This window comes from Petromyzon marinus, chromosome 22 (genome assembly GCF_048934315.1).
Source record: "Petromyzon marinus isolate PM22_M1 ecotype Great Lakes invasive population chromosome 22, UKy_Petmar_22M1.pri1.0, whole genome shotgun sequence".
NCBI classification, from domain to species: Eukaryota; Metazoa; Chordata; class Hyperoartia; order Petromyzontiformes; family Petromyzontidae; genus Petromyzon; species Petromyzon marinus.
In genome coordinates, this window is record NC_133688.1 from 19,483,063 (window position 1) to 19,508,936 (window position 25,874).

The 25,874-nt window shown below is 50.4% G+C and overlaps 1 protein-coding gene across 5 annotated transcripts in view; it reads left to right on the forward strand.

The window, feature by feature from the left end:
• Nucleotides 1-25,874, forward strand: part of LOC116944859 (netrin-G1-like) — a 94,597-nt gene that overhangs the window by 48,835 nt on the left and 19,888 nt on the right. For 4 of the 5 annotated variants that reach the window (XM_076068825.1, XM_076068826.1, XM_032958685.2 and 1 more), the window contains 3 exons: nucleotides 1,974-2,146; nucleotides 3,310-3,330; nucleotides 18,354-18,521. In XM_076068825.1, the coding sequence (XP_075924940.1) occupies nucleotides 1,974-2,146; nucleotides 3,310-3,330; nucleotides 18,354-18,521 (362 nt within the window). The remainder of the gene's footprint in view (nucleotides 1-1,973; nucleotides 2,147-3,309; nucleotides 3,331-18,353; nucleotides 18,522-25,874) is intronic. The other variant, XM_032958686.2, reaches the window with a different exon arrangement.

The following is a 25,874-nucleotide window of genomic DNA, read 5'->3' on the forward strand; positions in this document are numbered from 1 at the left end:
CTCATTTGAGGCTGAGTCAACCTAAGGGAGGCCCAGAACCGGTTCAGATAATCGTCACTGATTTTGGCTGTGAGCGGGAATCAAACTCGGGTCGTCGGGTTCGTAGCGCAGCGTGCTAACCACTACACTACCGCTCCCCACCCACTAATACACACACACACTCACACACACACGTGCGCTACCTGATATTAACATGCAGGGCTAATTACCGCCGGTTTCGAGAGAAAGGCTGTGGCGGCTGTGTCCTCTGACCCTTTTTTTTTAGAATATAAACTCTCCCGGTGAGAGATTACATTACCGTCTACGCCAATTTGTGTCAAACGCATCACAAACACAGCCTGGGGCTCTAACCTTCGTATTATATATATACATATATACGTATTTTATACAAAGCACATTTTTTTTATAATTAGTCTTATTTTCTCTGAATAAAAAACGTGTGTGTGTAGACGTGTGTGTATTTTTACTGATGACCTTGAAGGTTTATAATTGTCTGGCAAGAATTTAAATTAGTTCTGCTGTTATACACGCACGTGGGTGTTTTGTGTGTGTGTGTATATAGAGGGTGGCCCAAAAGTCAGGACACATATGGTAATTATATTTACTATCGCAAATGACAAAGGGTTATTTAATTTATTTTAAACCTTGTTAAAACTGGCTGCCAATAACATGCACACATTGTCTTTTGAAATTAATTAGGACTTTGTTTTAAGGACTACACGTGCAATATTTGAGCATTCGTCAATTGTGTTTTAATTCATTAAGGGTTATTGGTCGGGTTCCTAAACACCATCTGAAAAGGAGGAAGATTAAAATGGTTATTTATAAGGATAAAAGATAAAATATTAACTTAAATAATAAATAATTAAAATGTTTGAATGCCAGTGTTAAAATACATGTAAACCATGTGTCCTGACTTTTAGGCCATCCTGTATAGTAACCCCCCCTATGTGTCCTAACTTTTGGGCCCCCCTGTATAATAATCCACCTATGTGTCCTAACTTTTGGGCCACCGTGTCCTGACTTTTGGGCCACCCACTATAATAACCCCCATATGTCTCCTGACATTTGGGCCGCCCAGTATAATAACCCCCCTGTGTCCTGACTTTTGGGCCACACTTTAAATTGCCGTAAATCTGCTCAATTCTGACGTTGTTCGTTTGAGCCGTGCTGCTATTTTCGTGGAAGAGGCGAGAGCTTTGGGGTCAAGACCGCCCCTTGTTCGCTAATCAAGTGAGTGAAGGAGCGATCAGGATGTGATGAGAGCAAAACCAGCCATGCCCTCCCTTGTAAAGCTCTTGCCCCCTCTGCCACACATTCTTGGTTTCTTACACACACACACGCACGCATATACATATCGCGAGACAAACGCGAACACTCACCCACCACCTCGTGTGCCGTGCCGGCCTTCATAGGGGTGCTCGCTAACAGTACTTGCCCCAACAGTCCGTTACAGGCTATGCGGGGGATCTTTGTCTTTTTGTGTGTTCCATCCTCACCTCTCCCGGTTTGTCCGCTGACGCTCTCCGTGGCGGCCTCGTGTGTCTGTGTGTTCGTGCCAGGGGCACAAGCAGCAGCATAGCAGTTAGCGCGCTGCCTAACGAACCCGGCCATCCGAGTTCGATTCACGCTCACTTCAAACACCGGCGACGATTATCTGAACCGGTTCTGGGTACTCCCCTAGGTGGACTCAGCCTCAAGTTATTTTTTTCAGAGTTATTTCGTGTAAATATATATGTGTCGTTAAACCCGCCACCACCAGACACAGCCAACTATTAAGGGTTTGTGACGTAAACAGAACGTGCCATCTAGTAGAGCACCACCGGTGTGTTGGAGAGCCAAGCCACAACATTTACAATCTGACTCCGACGTTTCGCCAGTAATTGCAACGAGCTTCATCAGGCGACAGCCTGACGGTCTGTCGAAGGCTACCACGTGGGGCGGATCTTCTTTGTCCTTTGCGGCGCGCGCAGGTGCAAGTGCAACCTGCACTCCAACACGTGCCTCTTCAACGACGGGCGCCTCGCGTGCGACTGCGAGCACAACACCATGGGGCCCGACTGCAGCCGCTGCAAGAAGGGATTCCGCGGCGGCGCGTGGAGGCCGGGCTCCTACCTGCCCTACCCATCGGGCACCGCCAACCCGTGTGGGTGCCCGCACGGCGCACCGCGCCCGCTGCCCGCAGCGGGCGGCGGCTGTCCCGAGCAGCCTCGACGGACTGTTGAGGCTGCGCGGGACACGCCGGTGCAAGCACACGCACACACACACGCACACACGCACACACACACACACACGCACACACGCACACACACGCACACACACGCACACACGCACACACACGCACACACACACACACGCACACACACGCACACACACACATGCACACGTGGGTACACGCATGGAGATTATATATATGGACACGTGGACACAAAGACTGAGATGTCCCGTACAGCCCCGACAGGTTTTGAGGTTCGCTAGTAATATGTTGTTGTTATTACGATTGTGAAATGTTTTATTGTGTGGCGTTTACTCTGGAGGGATAAGCAGGCGACGTGGGATATTGTTGCGCAATGACTCCCCGTGCAGCCTGTACCTCCCTGTTGGGGCCAGCGCTGTCAGCGAGCACCTATTAAGGCTGACACAGTGCACACGAGGTGGCGTGGCCGAAAACTACGCCTGGTCATCGTGGCCTCCGGAGTGGCGATGTTTACACACCGCACCCGGTACTCGTTTAAGGCTGAGTCGACCTAGGGGAGACCCGAGAGCGGTCCAGATAATCGCCACTGGTGTTGGCCACGAGCGGGAATCGATCTCGGGTCGCTAACCACTACGCCACCACTCCCGACGAGTCTCCTACTCCAAAAAGACAAAGATCACCCGTATAGCCTTAACAGACTGTAGGGGCAACACCACGCCCGACCGCCTTTGTCTCCCTATTGGCGATGTTTACACATCACACCAGGTACTCATTTGAGGCTGAGTTGACCTTGGAGAGGCCCAAAATCGGTTCAGATAATCGCCACTGGTGTTTGCCGTGAGCGGGAATCGAACCCGGGTCGCCAGGTTCGTAGCGCAGCGCGCTAACCGCTACACCACCGCTCCCCGCTCTCTCCTACTCCACACACACAAATACAACTGTCCCCCATATAGCCTGTAACAGACTGTTGGGGCAAGTGCTGTGAGTTACACACACAGATAGATATCCACACACCCGCACATGTAAACATGTTTGAACCTATAAACAGTGTCTGCCGTAGCTCACGATGCATTCCCCCCCCTCCCTCTCTCCTGTTGTTGTCGTGGTTGCAGGCCAGTCGAGTGACACTAAGCGTGAGTACGTTTTAAGTCTTCCTAATTGAGTTGTAGAATCAATGTTCACGGCGTGTGCAGCCCCGCGGAGGTCTCTGTCACCCGGTGAATCCGCGACTGGTAAATGGGGGATCTGGTTCTGTTCCGCGTCTCCACACGGGTACAGAACATGTGTCCAGCGGAGCAAGCGCCTGTTCACGCGAGCCGACTCTGTATCGGTTTCGATCTTCTGGCTCTCACCAGCTTGCCAGGCGTCGTTAAAGGTAACGCCGCGGGATTGCCACCCGTCACGGCTGTCGAAAGCGTACACGCTGCGTGTTGTTGTTGTTGTACTTCCGCGTGAAATTGGGGCGCGGCGGTGGCGAGGTGTTAACTACCTCGCCTGGTGTACAGGAGGTCGTATGTTCGATCCCTGCCCTGACGCCTGCTGTATACAGCATTTGGATTTTTCGTGTTTCTCTCCCCGTGATCGCGTGGATTTTTCTCCGGGTTCCTCCGGGTTTTCCCTTCCACATTTTGAATCAACATCACCATGCGTTTAGAGTATTTGGCTGCTAGAAATGTCCACGTGATAAGCTACTTGGTCGAGCTATCATTTGTGGCCAGGTCGCTTCTGAAAAAGAGCTACATAGCTCAGTGGGCCTTAGCTGGTAAAACATTTTTTTGAGTTTTAGTTTAACTAGTTTAAACGTTCCTGTAAAATAATTATTAGTAGAAAAAAACAGTGATATATATCACGCGTTTGTCAATCCGCTAGATGATAAAGGATTCCACGCATGCTGTGTCAGCAGTCTTTAGGGCTGTTTGACCATACTTCACCACGCTATTCACTGCATATTGGTTCAGGAGAGAGGGAGCTTCCAAGACAATGGGGTTCGAATGTCACTCGCCACTGATGTGAGTCGTGCCACCCATGAATAGCGTGTATTGTGCGAACCGCTGCTCCACCGCTCTACCCCCAGTCCACAACAACAGGCGCTGCGTACAACAAAAGGCTCGCAGCCTTAAGCGTCATTCAAAACCACCAGTTCCTGAAGAACTGCATTGGAATGGTGGGGGGGGGGGTAATTTTTCCCTTGAAGTCACCATGAATAAATTGAGCCAGTGTGACAAAAACAACAAGCAGTAATGTCATACGACAGTAGAACGGTTGCATACCATTTTATTTTAAACGTTAAGGACATTCATCGATGGTGACTTAGGACAAGATGACCACAGTGCAGTTCTTCAGGAACTACCGTAGTTGTTTAATTGGCAAAATCCTTGGGGCCGAGAGATTCTGAGGGCATGCAACATGAACGTGTGTTTGTTGTTGGCGTCGTCAACATTTCTCGTTCTCCACCCTGCACTAGTTTTCTTGACTATTTGCTGATTTGAATCAACACCAATCACGACAACAACAACAGCCGCCATTTGCCACCCACTCAGGGGCGGTGACTTCACCGCAGCGCTTGTGCCAGGCTAGGTGCACTTTGAGGCCCTGTGAGGTGTGGAAGGCTCGCTGCTGACAGGAGGTCACGGGAGAGACCCAGGTGTTATATGTTGACTGAGCGTGATGACTGAAAGATGCACACACATAGACAAAGATTTCCCGTGTAGTCTTAATAGGCTGTTGGGGCAAGTGCTGTTAGCGACCATCTATGAAAGCTGTCATGGCACACGAAGGTATCGGTGTGGCCAGCACGACGCCCAGCCGCCTTTGTCTCCCCAGTGGTGATGTTTACACATCGCACCGGGTACTCATTAGGGCCCAGACGACCTAGGGGAACCCCACTACTGGTTAAGATAATCTTCACGGATAATCGAGTGACGGATAATCGAGTTTGACTGCAGGCCTGTAATTCAGATCGAAATTCTGGACGGATGGAGAGGTGGGGGGGGGGGGGGGCAGTGCAAGGGGGGGGGGGAGAATGGGGGGGGGGAGGAATTAATAAAATTGCGACATCGTTTCAACTGCCGCGCCGGGCGATACAATAAAAATCGAGCCGAGGACGTCGGCATCGGCACGTCCAGTGCGCTCACCGTTACAACCACAGCAGCATCCGTCGCCTAGATAGAAATATTCCTCGCAGAAGTGGATTTCTATTTTGCCGAAATTTTCATTTAGAAAATTACAGCTTTTAATTAACCGTGATTTGCTGTTGTTGCGGGTGCGAAGTCATGGAGTGTCCGAGCTGGGATCATAAACCCGACGCACTCGAGAAGCCGGTTGGACAGAGGTGGCTTCCCAGGTTCATCAAACCCTCGTACTCCATGCTGGTGGCAACAGCTCACTGAGCCACACGATTCACCCCGGCTCCTCTGTAATTCTGATTTGTTAATTAGTGCACACTGCGCGTTTCAAATTCGGTAATGAATGTAATTTTTTTTCCTTCCTTCCCGTCAACAATTTCCTGCGCTGGCTTGAAATACTTTCATGGGAATAATTAGCGGTGGGAACTAATGAGCAATGTTAGTTTAATTTAGCTGAATGTGTGTATTTAGGGGGTTTGCGTAAATAGCTAAATAGACGGACTTTATTTACGGCAACGCAAGCGCCCATTGAGAGTGCAAGTCTCTTATTCAAGAGAGACCCTGGATTTAATTAAATACAGCAAAATCAGCACGGACTTACGCAAAGATACATTGACCTACAGAGACCCCGTATATTTACATAGACACCCAAAGCCTTACACAGAGACCCACGGCTTTACACATAGACCCATACATGTAAATTGAGAGCCACAGACTCATACAGAGACTTACATAGAGACCCACAGATTTGTACGCTGACTGACGTAGAGACGTATAGACTCACAGAGCAGAATTACGCTACAGTATTACACAGAGACCCATAAACTTACATAGAGATCCTTCGACCTACACAGACACCCATAGATTTACACAGAGACACATAGATTTACATAAAACACCATAAAGCTTATAGAGAGACTCATAGATTTACATAAACACAAGAGCTATATGAAGAGAAAATAGACAATTAAGATGAGGGAGAGCTTAAGTAAGTAGAGCAGAACAGCACCGCCAGTGTTAGTGAAGGGCCCTGGAAGATAACATCACTGCACTTCTTCTGAATTGGGACATCGAAGCGGTGCTCGTTTCTCGTTTACAGCCCTGAACCAGTGGTGGGAATTCCACATTCCTATGGCGGGAGCGAGTTTCGTAATAAAAAAAAAACACTTTTGACTTCCCAACAAAGTGCCACTACTCATCGCATCCATCCTGGAAGGATAATGGGCTGAGTCAACCCATCCAACTGGGATTTGAACACGTGCGGCCTTTACATTGCGAACAGCTCCACACCTTTTTATTCCGTCTTCGACGAGGTTAGAGTACCCACGCTCTACCCCACCGCTAACTGTGGTTGCAACCATTTACACTGCTGCGTAGAGAGATGGGATAGAACCGGAGACATTTCGATTGCAAGTGCAGAGCGCTGACCATCACTCCACGGCAGCGTTCTCACCGTCTGAAGTTCTAATGAGTTTGCAGGCGGTGCCATTTGTTGACCTGTGCCACTCTGAACCTCCTCCCCTCTCTCCGCCCGCTGTGAAAACAAACACCGCTCCTCTGTAGCGTGGAGACCCTGATGCAGCTTCTTCCTCCCTCGAAGCCTTTGCCCCGATTCTCCGTTCCTTTCCCTTCCTTTTTCTCTCATTCCCCATTCATTCTCGTATCTCTCTCTCTCGTTCCCTTTGTCTTTTCCCCCATACATTACGTCCTTGACTCTACTCCCCTTCACGTGGTGTAGCCACGGGTAGCAACGCCTTGACGTTGTTTAATTTTACAGACAATGCCAGTCTGGCCTTTCTCACCCAGACCACTCGCATGCCCCATCACCGTTAAAGTTATATAAGCCTGTCAATTATTACATTAACGAATGCCCTTGAAATCAACTGATGCCCTTGAAATGCAAATGTATTCCTGGTGGGTGGAAGACAATGGAATTAAATATTAGTATTTGTGGTGGAGACCGTTATTGGCTATTGTTCAACGTTAATACATTTTCAGACTTCATTGTATTTAGTTAGAACAGAGCATTCAATCGTGCGTTTCAATGAACACTTCTCTTGGCCCATTAACGACTTGTAGTCGAGGACAAACTCTGTCACGTCAAATAATAACACAAACAATAGGTAAATTAAACCTTGATGTACAATCAAATAATTACGTAATAAGTATTCATACAAGACTTACAAAAAACATTCCAGTTACGAATCATTACAATATGAATATTTTTCGATGAGCAATTCAAAGATGAATAATTCGATTATCTTGCAAAAATATGTACAACCCTTTGTCAAATCGCTAATACACGAGGCGTTTCAATATATCTCTACTCTATCTCATGAAAAACATAAAATATGTTTTTAATTCACAAATAAAGTATCGTTAGACTTAACATGAAGCAGGGTCGCACATTCACAATCGATCTTGGGATTAGGCCACGCACCAAACTGGCCAAATTTACGTTGTTGAGACCTCCACCACTCTTCCAGCTCACCGGTGAGTTGAAGAGCAATTCTCAGAACCACACTGAGCAGCAATCGGATGCGCCGTTTCGCTTGAAGCTGCGCCAAGCATCATCAGCACAAGATCCAGGAAGTCCGAATGATTTAAATCTGGAGGGTCTTGGGGCCTCACTCAAAAAAATCAATGACAAACAAAGCATTGTTGAGTGAGTTGTTTTTTTTTTCTCCTCCAATTTTACTTTCTCTTTCGAAGGGGCCAGGAGTTACACCGCCCCTAATCCCCGACCGCCACCACACTGAGCCAGTGCTCGTGACTTGGCTACGCGACGTAAACTTTCGCCCGACGCAAAGCGGAGGGATTGGCGATGAGAGCCATTGGAGCGCACGAAGCAATGGAGCAATCATAACCCGCCTTCAATCGATGCTCACCCACCGAAGCGAAATCAAACGCCACCCGTAACTACGGCCATATGCTGCGGAGCGGGTCGCCCGGGGGAAGTTTTTTTTGCCTTTTGCGAGAGAGAGAGAGGAATTCACGAATTTATGGATGGGTAGAGCATCACGGGGAAGTTCACGGAATCAGCCACCGTCGACAACTCCGAGCCGCCGTACAAACTGAATTTTGGCGGTGGCCAGGCAGGCGCTGACGAGTACCTTGGGTTGGAATCCAGGCAGCCAGCCAGCCAGCCCCCTGTGACCGGGGCAGGTTCTCAAGTGCAGCGAGTTGATGGTCCGAGCGCAGTCGCCAACGGTTGCACAGTGCCGCAATCGTATGACACGCGGTTCTGCGCTTAGTTTGCCAAAGTATCGGAGAGATGTAACATCTGATCCGGTCCTACCCTCCACCCCACACCCCGCCACGACCTTCACCAGCATGGCGAAGTATGGTCAAACAACCTCACCACCCACGACTGCTATGACGTGGGGATACCCTCGCCCAGCAGTGGATTGCCGACAATCAGTAAAATACTATTCTTGGTTATTATCATAATAAAACGGTTGCAATTTATGATATTGTAGGCCTGTTGTTATTGCTGTGCTGTATGGTGAAAAGTTTGGGCTGCTATCGAGCGATATCGGAGTGTTAATGAGCTGGCTCCCCCCCCCCCCCCACGAGCCCCCCCTCCAGGACCCCCCCTCCACTAGCCCCCCCCCCCATAGAAGAGAGCCCGTGGAATTATTCTTCAGAAGATCGCAACTTGGAAATACTGAGCGCTCAATTCGGAAGCCAGCGCCAGGCCAGTCCTAGACAGCCCCCCCCCCGCTCCCGCCCCTCCCCTCCCACCCCGTGGGAGATGGAAATTCAGCACGCCAGAGGCTGCCTTTGCCTCCCAGGGGCTGTGGAAGCGCACGCCAAACATTGGGCTCTGACTCCACGACGCCTTTGGCCTGGAAGCCGCATGGGTGCGTGGGAGATGCGCAGTCCTTCAAAATAGAATAATAATAAAAAAATAAATACAAACTCTTACGTTAATTAGACGTAACTATTTACATATAAAAAAAATCCCCGTGATATTTACGACACACAACTCTTTATACGTAACATATGTTTGCATATTTGTAGCGTAGCTGAAATTTCGAGTCGCTTGCGGCATCGCAGGCGACCGGCGCGGGGCCGCGCCTCGATCGTTCGCGTTGCGAGCGCCTCGATGGCTCTCAGGCGGCGGACTGAACCTTGCAAACGAGACGGGGAGACAACAACAAACAACAAACAACACGGGAAGCGACGCGGCAAAAGAATCGTACGACGCACAATTGGTTATTCATCTAATCGCCCCCGAGCTGTAAATGTGCTGGTACGTGCATTGGGCTTTGTCCTGGTCGCCTTTCGGCGTTCTCTGGTCCGACACTGGCAGTGAGACTGGGCCATCAGGAAGGCTGTCCCTGGTGCAGGCCAATAACTTTCAAAGGCAATGCCGAATACTATATCATCAGGCTGCGTGTGGTCAATGCGAACTCGATTCCTTGCAGAAAGGTTTCTATTCGGTGTTGAAACATCTTGCCACCTGTTTTATCGCCAGCGATTGTCATGACAACCACAGGTCGAGGAGGGGAGAAATCGTCGCACGCGCGCAGTGGTCGCTGTTGCTGCACGTGGCTGCTGCCTGTAATCACCAAGCACTGTGGAGGGTTGGTGGTTCACCGCACAGGTGTCGTGAAACTCCCTTCGACCCGTGGGCGTCCAGGAGGAGCCGTTACCCGCCTGGGTCTTGCCAGGAGAAGGCATTTGTTTCCATCTGTACGGGGATCGAGTATTGACCCCTCGCGCGGATTTTCTCCAGGCGCTCCGGTTTCCTGCCACGTGTATAAGCACTCATTTATTGGCTGACAATTCCTTAATGTATAGGGGACCGCAGAGCTTGGGAAATTGTTGGTGCCAGCTCCCCGCCTGGCTGTTGCTGCCTTCCAGTTTGTCTGAGATTCCTCAGCGATTGTGAGATGCACAAACGACGACACTATAACAACAAAAAAGCGAAACATGAAACATCTCTTAATTTAAAAAAACAACCACATATAGCCGTTGAGGCGGTGGGGACAGGGGGCAGGACCGGTTCAGATATCACTGAACCACGCATGTCATCCGTGGCCAGGAATCAAACCGAGATCACCAGAATCATCGTTGCAAGCGCGCTAGCCCCCGCGCCCACCGCCACTCCAACCGCACTCGATACGAACAAATGTTCTCGCTTTGCGGAGAAAAAAAATCCTGCCGGCTCACTATAACCACCGCACCGCCAATTGAAAAGCAATTACACTAACCGCACTCGGGGCTAATTCCGTGCACAAGGTGGGGGGGGGGGGGTGCGGAATAATTCAACGATGACATGCGCAGGTCGCGGAAGAGGGCTTACGGTTTGCCGAATGCGAAAGCGTCACCGCTCCATCGCCGCGAAGCTCGTGGGCCAGGGGGGAAATTGATAAATAAAAACAACGGATAATAACCGAAAGAAGCAACTACTTTAGTCGTACGCATTTATTAACACGGCTATGGGGAGTCAAGTACGTTGACGGTGATTTGAAATGAGCGGGCGATCGTACACCTCGTTGTTTGTTCGGCTCACAGAGACAGACAGAGATATAATCTGGCGATCGCTCCAGTGACGCCAATCCCGGCGATGTCACCCCCAGGTGGCGTCGCTGGTCTTATGATCATCTCGGGGACGAGTGAGATATCTGGACACGGCTCACGGGCTAAACAACGAGGCATCGCATGGGAGAGCTTCGTGGCACGGGATGATCATTCAGAGCTAGCACGGGACCTTGCTCAATTCAAGAAAGATATTAACTCCGAGCGATGACAAATTAGATAGTGCTGTTTGTCGCTGGCCGTTCTACGTTTTGGGGTCTTTGGAGGACCTGTGCTCAGGAACGGTTATTTACGAGAACTGACTCAAACACAAACACACACACGCATGAACGCATAAACGATCCAGCGCAAACAGACACAAAAACAAAGACCCCCCCGTATAGCCTAAACAGACTGTTGGGGCAAGTGCTGTTCGCGAGCACCTATGAAGGCCGGCACTGCAAACGAGGGGCTGGGTGGCCAGAATCACGCCTGGCTGCCTTTGTCTCCCCAGTGGCGATGTTTATACACCCCACCAGGTACTCATTTGAGGCTGAGTCGACCTAAGGAAGGTCCAGGACCGGTTCAGATAATCGTCACTGGTAGGTGGCTGTGAGCCGGGAACCGAACTCGGCTCGCCAGTGTTCGTAGCGGACTGCACTGACCACTGCGCCACCGCTCCCCCCAACTACTGCTCTCTCTCTTTCTCTCGACACGCATGCACGCACATACATACACACGCACGCCGCATCCATAATTCATGGATGTTCACCGGGGAGGGTAGGCAATCGATTCCACAGGTTTGCCCGCGATGGTCCTTGAAGGAGAGATGTTAGAGCTAACATGATCAATCCTCGGCACCAAAAAAATACCGGGGCTGGAAAGGAGCAAGAGGAGGGAGAGGAGGCACATCAGCTGGGGAATCGGACTGGATAGTACAGGGGCGAGGTAAAGGTGCAGCCCTGCAATAGCTCGCTCACGCCACTGCTGGCGGAAGGGAAAACCACGAGAGGGAGCTTCAGCGAGCGCCGCTTGGAGTGATTTGGTCTACTTCTCCGCAGCGGTCTGACGTCATGGGGAGAGGTGGGAGTGCCAACACTTTACCCCAACACACGCGCCCTGCCCATCATATAACTGTGGTGGGCCCACGCATACTGCTGGGAGGACACAGACGTGGGGAAAGAGGGGGGGGAGGGGATTGAATAAACTTGCACCATCGTTTCAACTCAGAATATTTATTCATAATGAAGGAATTTGAGGAGCTATAAAGCTCTTTTTTGCGTCACAGATGTCCAGTATAGATGCACTTTGAACTTCTTTCGCACCGTACGTATCGACCCGTCCTAATCGAAGGTGCAGGGGGGGGAGGACAATGGCGTTAGCGTCACTGCCGTGCCGCATGGGAGATCGAATCGAACAGGCGACCTGTGGGTTCGTAATAAAGGTGTTTTTGGGATAGATCGCGTAAGTTTGAATGCGTCGTAACCCTCCACCACCTGACACAGCCAGTCAGGTTTGTCACGTAAACAAAACGAGCCAATTAGTTTACTACTTTTTAGCCTACCGGCGTGTTGGAGAGTAAATCCACGACATTTACAATGTGGGTGTTGTGACGTTTCGCTGCTAATTACATCCATCCAGCATCATCGGGCTATTCGTCAGAATATTGTTCACGTGACAAACCTTACTTTCTGTGTCGGGTGGTGGAGGCTTACGACGCACTTAAACTTACGCGATCAAACCCAAAACCCCTTTATCATCAACAATATCGGTCGCGATAAACCTACGCGTTAGACTGACCTGCGGATTGCCAGTCCAGAGCGCTGGCCGCTGTCCACGGAGGACGGATTGGATAGCGGATGGGAGGAATTGGAATAGAGGTGTGGATAGCGTGGGGCTGTATCTTCACTTCGCCGCCGCTATTATCTTCAGCAGAAGATCTCCGGTCAAAAGATATAGCGGTGGCGAAGTCGAAGCGACAGTGCGGGGGACAGATTATCTTTTTTTAAGAAACGAGATGGATTGAGATGGACAGATCCCGAGAGAGAGACGCTGCGGTGTTGTGTGTGTGCCCCTCCCCCCCCCGCCTGTGCCCTTCACCTTCTTCCACTTCCCATCGTTTAAACTTTCCCCTCTCCCCTTCTCGATTCTTTCCTTTGCGGTGCAACGCCTCGCACAGCGGGGCTCGCGGTTCCAGACGCTCTCCGCTTCAAACCTCCTGGAGCGGCACTTCAAATAACGAGCTGGGGTTCTCGAATTTCTCCCACGCCCCCTGACTCGCCCGGCACCCCCCTGGTGTGTCCACGTGGCACCACAGTTGGTTTGATTGGCAGGTCGTGTGTGGTGGGGGTGATGTGCGGGTACTCCAACCTTTTCGAAGACTACTGGCCTGCGTGGAAGAGTAGGCCAAATACCCTCCAGAATTGTCTAGAGGCACTTGTGTCAGCAATGGCATGAGCTGGCGGTAACACTTTGGAATTTCCTCTCAGGCTATTATAATCTTTCTGAATTCAAAGAAACGCATCAGCCCTCATCTATTAGTGCTGCTCGTTGCTGGCCGCTTGATATTTTAGGCCTTTGGGCCCCAGTGTAAAAAAGAACAATTGCAGGGCTCCACCTTTATCTTTCTACCTTGTTCTCTTGAAGTCGAATAATAAATAATAATACTGCAAACCTCTTGCTCCGCCACCCCCCGTCTCTCGCCTTCCCTCCTTCCTCGCTCGATCCCCTCTCCCCGACCACCACCACCACCACCACCCAATCGCGCCATCGATCTGTGTCGGGGCTGCTGCGAGGGCACGACAGGGCACACACACACACACACTGGTGTATCGTTAGTGCCCATTAGCTGGCGGTAACGGCTAGGGCAGTGGTCGTTGGTTCACAACAGCGCCCGCCCGCCCGCCCACAAAGGAAGACCGCAGTCCCCCCCCCCCGCCTGTCTGCGGGCTCGGCTCCGCGAACACAAACAAGCGGTCTGGGTGGCTAGGGGTGCGGGCTACAGTCTACCAAGCGGGCAGTCCAAAGCGGTGCCTCCACCCCCGCCCCGCCCCGCCCGCCCCCCCCCCGGGCGCATCAATCATTCACGGCAGAAAGGAGCGTGCCGAGACGGACACGGAGAGAATATTTCCGCCTACACCGAGGAAAAGTCCCGTGTGGAAGGAGGGGGGGGGGTGCTGGGGCTGTCGGGAAAGTGACAATGGAGTGCAATTATATAAATGATGATCTTCTTCTTCATCATCGTGATGATGATCAACGTGATCAACATCACGATGGCAATGATGATGATCATTGTCATCGTGATCATCATCTGAATCATTAGCCGGGCGGTGGTGGCTATCCTAGGGTTGATGGATCGCCGCGCCGATGATATTGTGAAACTCCCTTACCGTGGGGGTCCAGGGTGGCGAAGTATGGTCAAACAACAACAACATGTGGCGGCCTTCATCCAGCAGTGTATTGACAAAGGGCCGAAACATGAATTGTTATATATTATCATGGGTAGTACATTATAGTTGTGCGGGAAGGACATCAGGTGCAGCGTGTCAAACATGTCAACGTCACGTGTTGACATCTGTCGACACGTGACGTGTGGTAGCGTGCTTTCACGTTTACGCCCGCGCCGATTGACACGGGGGGGGGGGTGGGCCGTGACGTGAACGCCTGCGACAAAACCAACAACAACATCGACAACGACAAAATTCGAAATTAAATTGCGCGCTCGTAAAAATTAAATCGGTGGGTGGAAGATAGAACGAGGCGCCGCACGCAACGCAGCAAAACCGAGGGCGGCGGTGATGGCGGTTTCGTGACGTTCGTTTCAAAATCCTCGCTGTGAATCCACGCAGGGCTAAAACCCCGGGACGAGAGCTTTGGGATGTTGAGCCGCTTGCTGCGCGCAGTTGGAATTTGCAGAGCGTTCTCTCTCTCTTTTATTCTTACGTAAACCCCCCCCCCCCCCTACGTCTTTGTCCGTTCGCGGGGTTGAAAAAAAGGAAGCGTCAAATTACTTCCCCACCGTCACACTCGCACCCAGCCGCCGCCTCTCTCTTATCTCTCCGCTCGTAAAGCGCCCCCGAGGCCCGAAAGCCCCAGCCCTGGATCGGCACAGATCGGCCCGGCCCGGTTTAACCCTCTTGAGCTCTCTCTCGCCAGTTCGACAAGTTTGTCACGATGATGATGGTTATCATCATCATAATCATCATCATCGTCACATAGTAAACCACTGTAAGTCTGCGCTCCTTCAACGAAGGAAGAGGAATTCCAAAACGACACGAACTCTCTCTCTCGCCCGTGAAGCTCCCCTCGTCGTGGCTAGCAGACCACGACTTTGGCATGGAACACCTGGACATCTTGCTGCCAAACGCAAGAATAGAATCGCCAACATCATCATCATAAGCAGCAGCAGCTGCTATCTTCTATTCACTGCTGGGCTAAGGCGTCCCAAAGCCGTCGCTATCACTCGCGCGGTTCTGGGGATGCCGATGATCCATCGAGCTCCTCCTAGCTACACGCTGAATTCAACGATCCATCTCCGCGACGAACGAGCAAGTGATTGCAGACCGCGCTCGCTCCTTTGGCTGCCACTCCGTCGTTAGTCTCGACCAATCGGCCACCGTCGCCCCTTCTCGCTACGTGTCCTGCTCTGTCCTGCCAAAGCCTGCTCAGCTTCCTTAAGTCAACGCGTTGTCGCTGGCACGTGGCATGCTTTGATCCGTGCGCTCCGCTGCCTGTCTCGGTGTAACTCAAAACCACGAACCTCAACCAGTTCGCTTTTCCTTTTACACCATCTTAGCCGGTTTAAAAGTCCCGTATAAGCTCTCCAAAAACAGACAGCTCTTAGTTTGTAGTTGGATATCTAGACTGCGTGTACTGGATTTGTCTGAAAGTTGATATGCGGATGATTATGCATACTGTAGTTATATTTTGACGAACGGAGGGAACACGACTGCACAAGCCAGACAGGACGAATGGGAAACAATACAAATGAGAGACGTTAAAATGAATCAAACAGGAAAACAGTTCTGGAATTGAAGTTCAGTTCAAAGAGTTAAGGGGGTGGGGTGACTACACTCCTATTTTGTAAGTATCAAAGTATGAAACATTAGAATAGGTTTTACCCTTTCTGATAACAATACAACAGTTGTTAAGATGTGCAAACACCGGTGAGACAAGGCCGTAAGGAAGACTGTCATCTGGTGTGGGGCAAATCAGTTTCAAAGACAATGCATTAATAATAATTATCAGAGCATGTTTGTTTGCATGCTCACCACAAGTACGTGTGGTTAATGGAGACTTCATTCCTTGCAAAAGGTATCCATTTGGTGTTTGAACATCTGAACACCTCCTGTTGTATTGCCAGAAAGGGTAAGCCCGATTCGTATTCTACATTCCTACTCTTTACCATCGCTGCGTTCATCTCATTGCATCAGCGCCCTCACTCAATTCGCTGCGAGTGACGCTGGCTCCGGCCAGGGTGACTCAGCAGTCGAGCGAGTGGCTCGCGATCGGGAGGGGTCGCGACTCCAGGATCGATAAAATGAGCACCACTTCATGGCGAGGCCAACAGTGGTTGTCCTATGGATAGACTTGCCCCCGCCATAGGAATGTGGAATTTCCACCACTGGCTCTGCAGGGCAGTAAAACGGGAGATGAACACCGTTACCTCAATGCTCATTTGAGCTGAAGGAAATCGATTTTAACTTTGTGACTTTGCTTAACAATTCAAATCGATTTGATTGACCCACCCCATACGCCCCAAGTATTTCAGAGACGCGGTCTCACTTTAGACGCTTTTCGACGCTGAGCCCGTGGTCTGGAACAGCCTCCCACCATCCCTCCGTGCTGCCCGCACCCTGCCCCCCGTTCAAGATTCCCCCGCCTGTCACTCACTCTGCCCGCTGTATTCTAACAAGCAGATTACCTTCGCGATGCACGCATACCGAGATTGGTGATGCAGGCGGGGGGGGGGTGCCTTTTGAACCGACGAGGACAGCAGAACAATCAATGGGTGGAGAGCAGAAACAAGGAAAAGTTGTGCACGCAATTCCCTTCATGCCACGCACGGCTGAGCTCACTCGCCAGGCTCCCCTCCTCCCTCCTCCTCTTCCTTGCGTCAATTTAATCTCAGAGTCAGAATGTTTAAGCCGGCGGCGGGGGGGGGTGGAGTAATTTTGTCGTTTAAAGTAAGTTATTTATTCGCTTATTTAATTTATTTAACGCAGGTGCTGCCCGTTGGAAGTATTAGCACAAAGCTGCGACTCAAGGTCGTTTTGGTCCGCAAGGGAATTTAAACACAAACGCAGCCTGCTGGAGCAAGGGGAAAAGCATTCGCGTGGATGGACTGCGATCGTCGCAGTGGGGAAATTACATCAAAGGGATGAATTATATTATGTTGTTGTATTTCATTCATTTATTCAGATTGTACGCACAGGTGATTGCAACAATAATAATAATGCCCCTTTATTTATCAAGGAAAGCCATCACTGAGCCTCCACACATGTGAGGCAGAGTGCATGTTGCACTTCTTACGTAGCCAACCGTGCTAATCGGAGGCGCGAGGTCCCTCCACACGGATGCGCTTTGGGCCAAATGCGTTAATCGGTCTTCGTGTGGGCGGAAACGGGAGAGCAGCCGGGAGTTGGTATTGGTGCACAAGCTCAAACAACGACAACAACAACACACTCAACACGTTCCGTGTCAATAACGCCGCTCTCTAAGGGCAACACATTTATAATAGGCGGCGTTTCGGGCAACGACCCTACTTCCTAGCAGAGAGCTCCGTTACAAATTGCTTCAAGGGTTCCATTGTTGTACTGTACTGCCATCTGGTCACCTGGTAGCCCAGATGTGGGATACGTCGCAACCCTATGAGAAAAGAGGTGTTTAGACTGAGTGAGGCTGTTCCTGGAATACAAAGTATCAGCATTATTGTTATAATTAGTAATGCTAATTAACAATAATTCATATTAATCTACGTGCGATCCCTGTATCAGTACCAATCTAATTCACACACATATATCATGTAGAAAGTAAAATCCCGCTTTGTGTGTGTGTGCGCGCGTGTCCCCTATGTCTGCGTATGTCTCTGTGTGTGTCCACGCGCGTGTACGTGTGTCCGAACACGTACCCAAGTCTACTCGCGCGCACGTGCCTGTGTGTGCGTGGGTGTGTGCACGTGCCCGTGCGCGTGTGTACCTCTGTGCACGTGCCTGTGTGTGCGTGGGGTGTGTGCACGTGCCCGTGCACGTGTGTACCTATCTGCACGTGCCTGTGTGTGCGTGGGGTGTGTGCACGTGCCCGTGCGCGTGTGTACCTCTGTGCACGTGCCTGCGTGTGCACGTACGTGCCCGTGCGCGCGCGCGTGTGCGCACGTGTGCGTGTGCGCGCGTCCGTACGTGCAAATGCGTGCGGCGTGTGCGTGCCTGTGCCTGTGTGCGCGCGTCTGCCCTCCCCTTCCCTTCGCTGGTTTGCGCCACCCGTCGTGTCTCCCCTTCCTCCTAAAGACTGCGAATGCCACGGCCACTCGGAGCGCTGCAGTTACATCAAACTGCTAAACCTTGTCGTGTGCGTGAGCTGCAAGCACAGCACGCGGGGACAGCACTGTCAGTACTGCCGGCCGGGACACTACCGCAACGCGTCGCTCCCGCTCAGCCACGAGAACGTGTGCATCGGTCAGTTTACCCCTCCACGGGAGTCCAACTCTCGCCCTCACCTCCGCCTGCCTTCCCCATCATCGCTTAGCTCGCTCAGCTTGTTAATAGGATTCATAAATTACTATTCATATATTTTTTAAATGGTTAAAATGGGATAACGGATGATTCGGAAATATATATATAAATATATTTTATTTTATACCTACGTGACTTTACCGAGAGAACCAAAGAGTATGGATCCCTGCAGTCATGAAAACTTCAAATCTAGAGTGATTGTCCTATGGACAGACTCGCCTCCCGCCATAGCAATGTGGAAACGTCACCGCTGCATCAGAGCTGTAAATAGGCAATTAGCACCGCCTCAATGCTCATTTCAACATGTAATCACATTGACTGTGAAGGTATGTCAGTGGGCAGGCAGGTAGGTGGATAGATGTGGAGGTGGGTAGGTGGGTGGGTAGTAGGCATACAACGATTCATCAACCCCTACCCACCCCCCGCACACTCCTCTTTACCGGCGCACGGCTTTGGGTGAACTGTCAACATTTGTGGTTGACGATCCAAATCGATCGTGGGCGTCTCTCTTCCCGCCTTGCTTTGTTCACATCTCATTGGTGTTGCTGTTTCGCGCATCTCGCTCGGCCTGCATCGTCCGTGCCACCCCGTCTGCTTCATCGGTCAACACGCCACATTTGCACGTGCCCTCATTGTTTTGCTGCATGCACGCGACTTGCACAAACCGTAAATAATAATCCCATCTAGCGTGGGCGATTTCCGCGGACGCATCGTGGGTGCGAGTACTGCTTTTAGTCGGTGGATCTATGGCAGGGGTGGGGAACCTTTTTTCTGCCAAGGGCCATTTGGATATTTATAACATCATTCGCGGGCCATGCAAAATGATCAACTTAAAAATTAGCCTGTTATATTTGGTCAAACATTTAATTAACTCACCCCTAATGTGATGGCTGGAACTGCTTCTCTTTGGTGAGGCGTGTGATGATGTTAGCTGGTGTTGATGATGTTGCTACTCGCAACTGCTTTTCCAGGTTTGCTCCGAGATTTATTTAATTTTGAGTCCCGCCTGCGGTTGCCTTGGCAGGGCCAGAGACCAAATTATTTTGCGGGCCTTATACGGCCCGCGGGCCGGACGTTCCCCACCCCTGATCTATGGCGTCGTTACACGCCTTGCAGATAAGCAAGCACGTAGGCAGGTAGCAGGGTAGGGAGGTAGGCAAGGTGGGTGGGTAGGTAGGTAGTAAGTAATGGGTGGGTGGATATGCATTAGGAGGGTGGCTTGGTGGACAGGAAAGTAGGCAGATCGTGAGAGAGGCTGGTAGATTGGTGGGAAGGTAAGTAAATAGGGAGGTAATTAGCTAGTTAGATGGGTAAGTAGATAGACATTTAGGTAGCCCCTTGGGAGGTTAGACAGGTAAGTTGGTAGGTAGACAAGCAAGTAGGCGAGTAGGTAGTGAGTTAGGCAAGTCGGTGAGTCGGAAGGTAAGAAAGTACATAGGTCGATAAGTAAATAAATAGATGGGTAGGCAGATAACTAGATATATGCGTGGGTGGGTAGCCACACGGATTGGCAAGTTGACGAGGTTGGAGAGATTAATGAAATGTGGATTAAATGACCGAGTCAGACTTGCAAATAAAACTATGGGAAAACCGCCAGGGCAAATGGGACAAGAAAACACAACCGAATTGTACCGAGCGAGCCTGACCTGCCGAGAGTTATTCCTCGCTGGCAATACCTGTATTTTATTTTTATTAAATGGAATAACAAAATATAAAAACATTCGTCAATAACACCCTGGCCTTGGCGGTTTTCCTATCGTTTCCCGATCTTAACAACACACGTGGCCCTACTTCACAACACACGTGGCCCTACTTCACAGCACACGTGGCCCTACTTCACAGCACACGTGGCCCTACTTCACAGCACACGTGGCCCTACTTCACAACACACGTGGCCCTACTTCACAACACACGTGGCCCTACTTCACAACACACGTGGCCCTACTTCACAGCACACGTGGCCCTTCTTGACAACACACGTGGCCCTACTTCACAGCACACGTGGCCCTACTTCACAGCACACGTGGCCCTTCTTGACAACACACGTGGCCCTTCTTGACAACACACGTGATGCTGCTGCTGCCATGACGGTGACGGTGTTAGTGGTTTAATGGTTCAAGAACCTGACTTGAAACGCGGAGGTCGCCGGTTCAATTCAGTCTCTCGGCGCCGGCAGCCGAAACAATAGGGCAGGTTTCTCAGAAAGCCCCTTCGCCCTGCCTCGTTCCACCCAGCAGTGGTAAATAAGTTGCGCCACGCGTGGTCGATCGGCAGGTCGCGTGAGGTGGGGTGAAGTGTGGGTACACTCCCATTTGAAGAGGAGGCCGAATGCCCCTTGCAGGGGTTGTTAATCGGGAATCGAACGTGGGTTGCCGGGTTCATAGTGCAGTGTGGTCACCGCCACATTGCCGCTCCCCAAAGACAAAGATCCCCCGTGTAGCCTTGACACACTGTTGGGTGCAAGTGGTGTTAGCGGGCAGCATCTATGAAGGCGAGTGTGGCAGAGTAGGCCACATCGCCCAACAGGAGGAAGCGCAAAAGATTTCCAAAATCATGAACAAACACAAGATCCAGGTTCGATTTAACACAGTGCATAAAATTCATGATCTGATCCCATCTGTGAAGGATAAGATCCTGACATGCAATACCCCGGCGTCTACAAACTACGCTTTGTCTGCGGCAGCAGTTACATCGGGGAAACTAAGTGACATGTCTCGGACAGTCTTTGTGAACATAAGGCAGATCTGAAACACGATAGGACCAATACCTCGGCCGTGGCTGATCATTGTTTTAATGCGGTGGGCTCACACGAAATTGATTTCTCTAAGACGAAGGTACTTTGCAAACCCACTGGCTATCAACAAAGATTCGTGCATGAAGCCATCCATATATACAGACACAGACACAATTTCAACCGAGAAGATGGGTACAAACTGATCAATCATTGGAAGGATGTTATTAACCAGTTTAAGTCATAACTGGCTGCGATGTTCCCAGCTTACCACCTTCCGATGTTAGTTGTTATTTTCGGCTCTTTGAATTTTTTACATTAACAGATTAAATTTCTCACTAACCTTATGCACCATCCTCGAGGCTGCTGCTTCACGATCTGCCATTAACATGTTAATCTCTCACATTAACACAGCCACCTTGGCGCACTCGCTGTGAAGGATGCTCGGCGATCTTGCATTGACATGATAATTTTTACCTGGCAGCCCTCTGATTGGTGGAAAGCCTCCACCACCACGTCGGTCGCTGCCCACCACTTGCATTGACATTGGCTGCTGACATTTGGGCTACGCCCATTTCAAACCTTTATAAGCAGTTTCCTGATGACGAACGCTTGTGTTGCGATCGAAACGTCGTAATTTTTTGTTATTATGTTATTCTCTTTGAACCTATCTACGTGACTTTACCGAAAGACCCAAAGAATATGAATAGGAGGAAGCGCGCTTTAGAGCTCCTTCGAAGCATGTGGGCCCTTCCGCCAGCAGTGGCGTGAGCGAGACATTGCAGGGGTCGCGCCTTAACCTTCGCCGTGAGCATCGCCTGACCAGCAGCCACTGAGCCACGGAGCTATCGCCCACCCCCACAAGCACATTGCGCGCACGCAGCTCACTGAGCGCGAGAAACGCTGCAGCAGCAGCCGCCGCTGTCACAGTATTTTAACGTGGCAATTTTCAACTCTGTTTGCTCGCAATGACGCGATTAAGGCGGCTCCCCTAGAAGCTGGGGCGCGGGGGGTGGGGGGAGGTGCACTTCGCTAAGAAGCCAACAGCGGGGCCCCATCACGTCTCCCAATACCCCGGCAGAAGCGTCTGGTTTTTAGTCATTACGCAGTTTGTTTTGTTGTTGTTGCTGCAGCTGCTGCTGTTGTTGTTGTTGTTGTCAGCCAGTAACTTTCTACTACTTGGCAAAGGCCCCCCACCCACCTTCCCCCTATTCTCTCCCATTCATTTCCTTCGTTTCAATTCGAACAAAAGAGCCGCACGAACGACGCCACGCGCGGAGTGGACGCGTGGCGGTGTGCCCGTGACGCCCGTTAGGCGCCATCGAGATACACTTGGTGGAAAGTAAAACGAAAGTTTCGATTTAAAGCTTTCGTGACTGCAAGGATTCATCTTCTTTGGTCCTTTCGGTAAAGTCACGTAGAATGAGAATAAAATAATAAATTAATTCATAATAAATGTATTCATTGAAGCTCTGTCGTCCCGACAGGTCTGTTCCTTTCACCTGAAGAAGGCCACTTGTGTTGTGGCCGAAACGTCGTGAGAATTTTATTGTGTTATTTTATTTTATAAATTTATTATTTTATTCTCATTCTATGTGACTTTACCGAAAGAACCAAAGAAGATAAAACGAAAGTGTCAGACGTCAAATATTTGGTTCTTCGATCGAATCGTGACCATGAATCATGACAATTGATCGAACCATTGGGTGGGTGGGTGGCTGGGTAGAATTGTTACGTAACTGACTGCTCTTAGTTCGACATCGGCTGCTACACGCCTTGGATGAGGGGCGGGCAAGGAGGGTCAAGCAACTTAAGCGATTTGTGTTCCAACCCTAAGTCAAGGGAACTTTCCTCAGTTTCAAGGTTCAAGTTGAACTGGTTGAACAAGGCGAAAATTCAAAAGTCTTGTTTGCAAAAAGTGATCTGGCTCACCCAGAATGGCCAGAGAACAAAAACAATTGTAGATATATCACGCGATGACACAATCCTGGGCACCTGGTAAGGATGCCCCCCTATAGATTCCCCCTGGAACTCTACCAGGCAGCAGCAACGTCCCACTGGGGGAAGACCCCGGGGCCGGCCCAGGACACGCTGCTGCTGGGGGTGGGACGATGTCGCCCGGTTGGCCTCGGAACGCCTGGGAATTTCCCAGGGAGAGCTGGAGTCTGTGTACAGTAGTCGCGTAGTGTATAGTGTATATTAGTATAGTGTATATAGTAGTGCATCGTGTAGTAATGTAGTGTATAGTATATAGTAATGTAGTGCTGGAGTTAAAGGGAGGTGTGGGCCACCTTACTCAACAGGCTGCCGCGGCGACCCTCAACAGGTCAAGCGGATTGAGAAACGAACGAAACGAACAATTTCCCCGCAGCGCAAATCGGCTCGGGCAGATCACCTCCAAATTGAACGTGGCACAAATGACAACTCAGTTGCGGACAACATTCACGTTAAAACAGACAGTATTGTGACGATACGTAGTTCGACTGTTTTTTTAGAAATTTGGAATGCTCTGGAGCTCTGCACTTCTAAATCTGGATTGAAAACTCGTTTCTTTCGCGCTGCTTTTTGTGTTTAGTTTGTTAATGATCGTGGTTGGCTACGTACGGTGCGAAAGAAGTTCAACGTGCATAAAAAGACAAAGATCTCCCGTGTAGCCCTACAGACTGTAGGGGCAAGTGCTGTTAGCGAGCACCTATAAAGGCCGGCACGGCACACGAGGGGGTGGGTGGCCAACAACACGCCCGGCCGCCTTTGTCTCCTTAGTGGGGATGTTTACACATCGCACCAGGTAGAAATTTGAGGCTTAGCCGACCTAGTGGAGGCCCAGGACCAGTTCAGATAATTGTCACTGGGTGTTGGCCGTGAGCGGGAATCGAACCCGGGTCCCCGGGTTTGTAGCGCAGCACGCTAACCGCTACACTACCGCTCCCCCCCCCCCCCAAACATACACACAGACATAACCAGGGATAGAGTGTACGTCAGTTGCTCCGGTCCAGTCGTAACCTCTGAACTCCGTCGTCCGCATCTCACTGCCGCCTCACTCCGCGCCTTTCTCTTCCCCTTCTCTCTCCGCCTCCACTCCGCAGTTTCTTTCACATCCCCTACCCCCTGCCCCTCCTCGTAAGCTGCTCTCACGACGCTGCCCCCCAGTCCCGCTCGATTTGCCTTTTCGCGCTTTAACGGCAGCGTCGGTGTTGCCACATTGTCGCGCTGTCCAATGTTTCTTTTTCATGAGAATTATTATTTGTTGTTGTTGTCTGTGTGTGTTGGGGAGAGGAATTAATTTCGTTGTTGTCATAAACCGAGGTGAGCACCTTGAAGGATTTCTCCGACATTAATTTCACCGCACCGTGAATGCACCCATCAAAGCGCACGTGTTCTTTGTTAAATTAGGAGTGATTCGAGACGTTAAGTATGTAGCCAGACTAAACTATAAACTATTATTGTATTTGACCAGGTAAGGCCCACTGAGCTATGTAGCTATTTTTCAGAAGCGATCTGGCCACAAATGATAGCTCAACAAAGTGGCTTATTCACGTGGATATTTATAGCAGCCAAAGACTCTAAACGCGTGATGTTGATTCAACACGTGGAGGGGAAAAAACGGAGGAACCCGGAGAAAAATACACGCAAACTCCAAATATACAGCAGCAGGTGTCAGGGTCGGGATCGAACCCACAACCTCCTGTATTCCAGGCCAGGTAGTTTAATCTATCACATTAACATCATGCTAATCTCTCACATTAACATCATGCTAATTGCTCACATTAACATCACTAGCCCTGGCCACTTCTTTGTAACCCTTGAGCTACACCCATTTCAAACCTTTTAAAACAGTCTGCCTCAGCAGCAGCAGACCATGCTTTTTCCCAACCCGATGATGGACGCTTGTGTTGCACCCGATACGTCGTGATTTATTTCATTTTATACCTACGTGACTTTACCGAAAGAACCAAAGAGTATGCAGGTAGTTAACATGTCCTAGCCACCGTGAACCTGCCAGTTCACCACCACTACCGTCTCACGGACTCCATCCGATCTACACCTACTGGCCCCAGTTCGTGTATGTGTAGGGGATTGGTGGTGCAGCGGTTAGCGTTGGCTGCCGCTATGAACCCGGTAACCCGAGTCCGATTCCCGCTCACGGACAACACCAATGCACGATTATCTGAACCAGTCTCCGGGCCTCCCCCTAGGTCGACTCAGCCTAAAATAGGCGACGTTTCGGGCAGCGGCTCTGCTTCATAAAACGTGTTATTGATTAATGTGTTGAGCTTTTTGCGTGTTGTTTGTGCTTGAACACCACTACCAATTCAGCAGCAGCATCACGGGATAACGCGTTTGATTCTGCAGTAGGATAAGTAGTTTGCTAACTCGCGATGGGCTTCAAAGTTTGGAATTTTTACTTTTTGAGGACGATTTTTAGTCTTGGGTCACCTCCTGCAGTAATGCAACACGTCTTCGTGCTGACAAAAGTGAGGTCACCAGAGGCCACAGGATATTACCCCCGTCGGTGAAAGCACGGCAGTGATGGAATGTGTGATGTCATTTCATGTGACGTCATA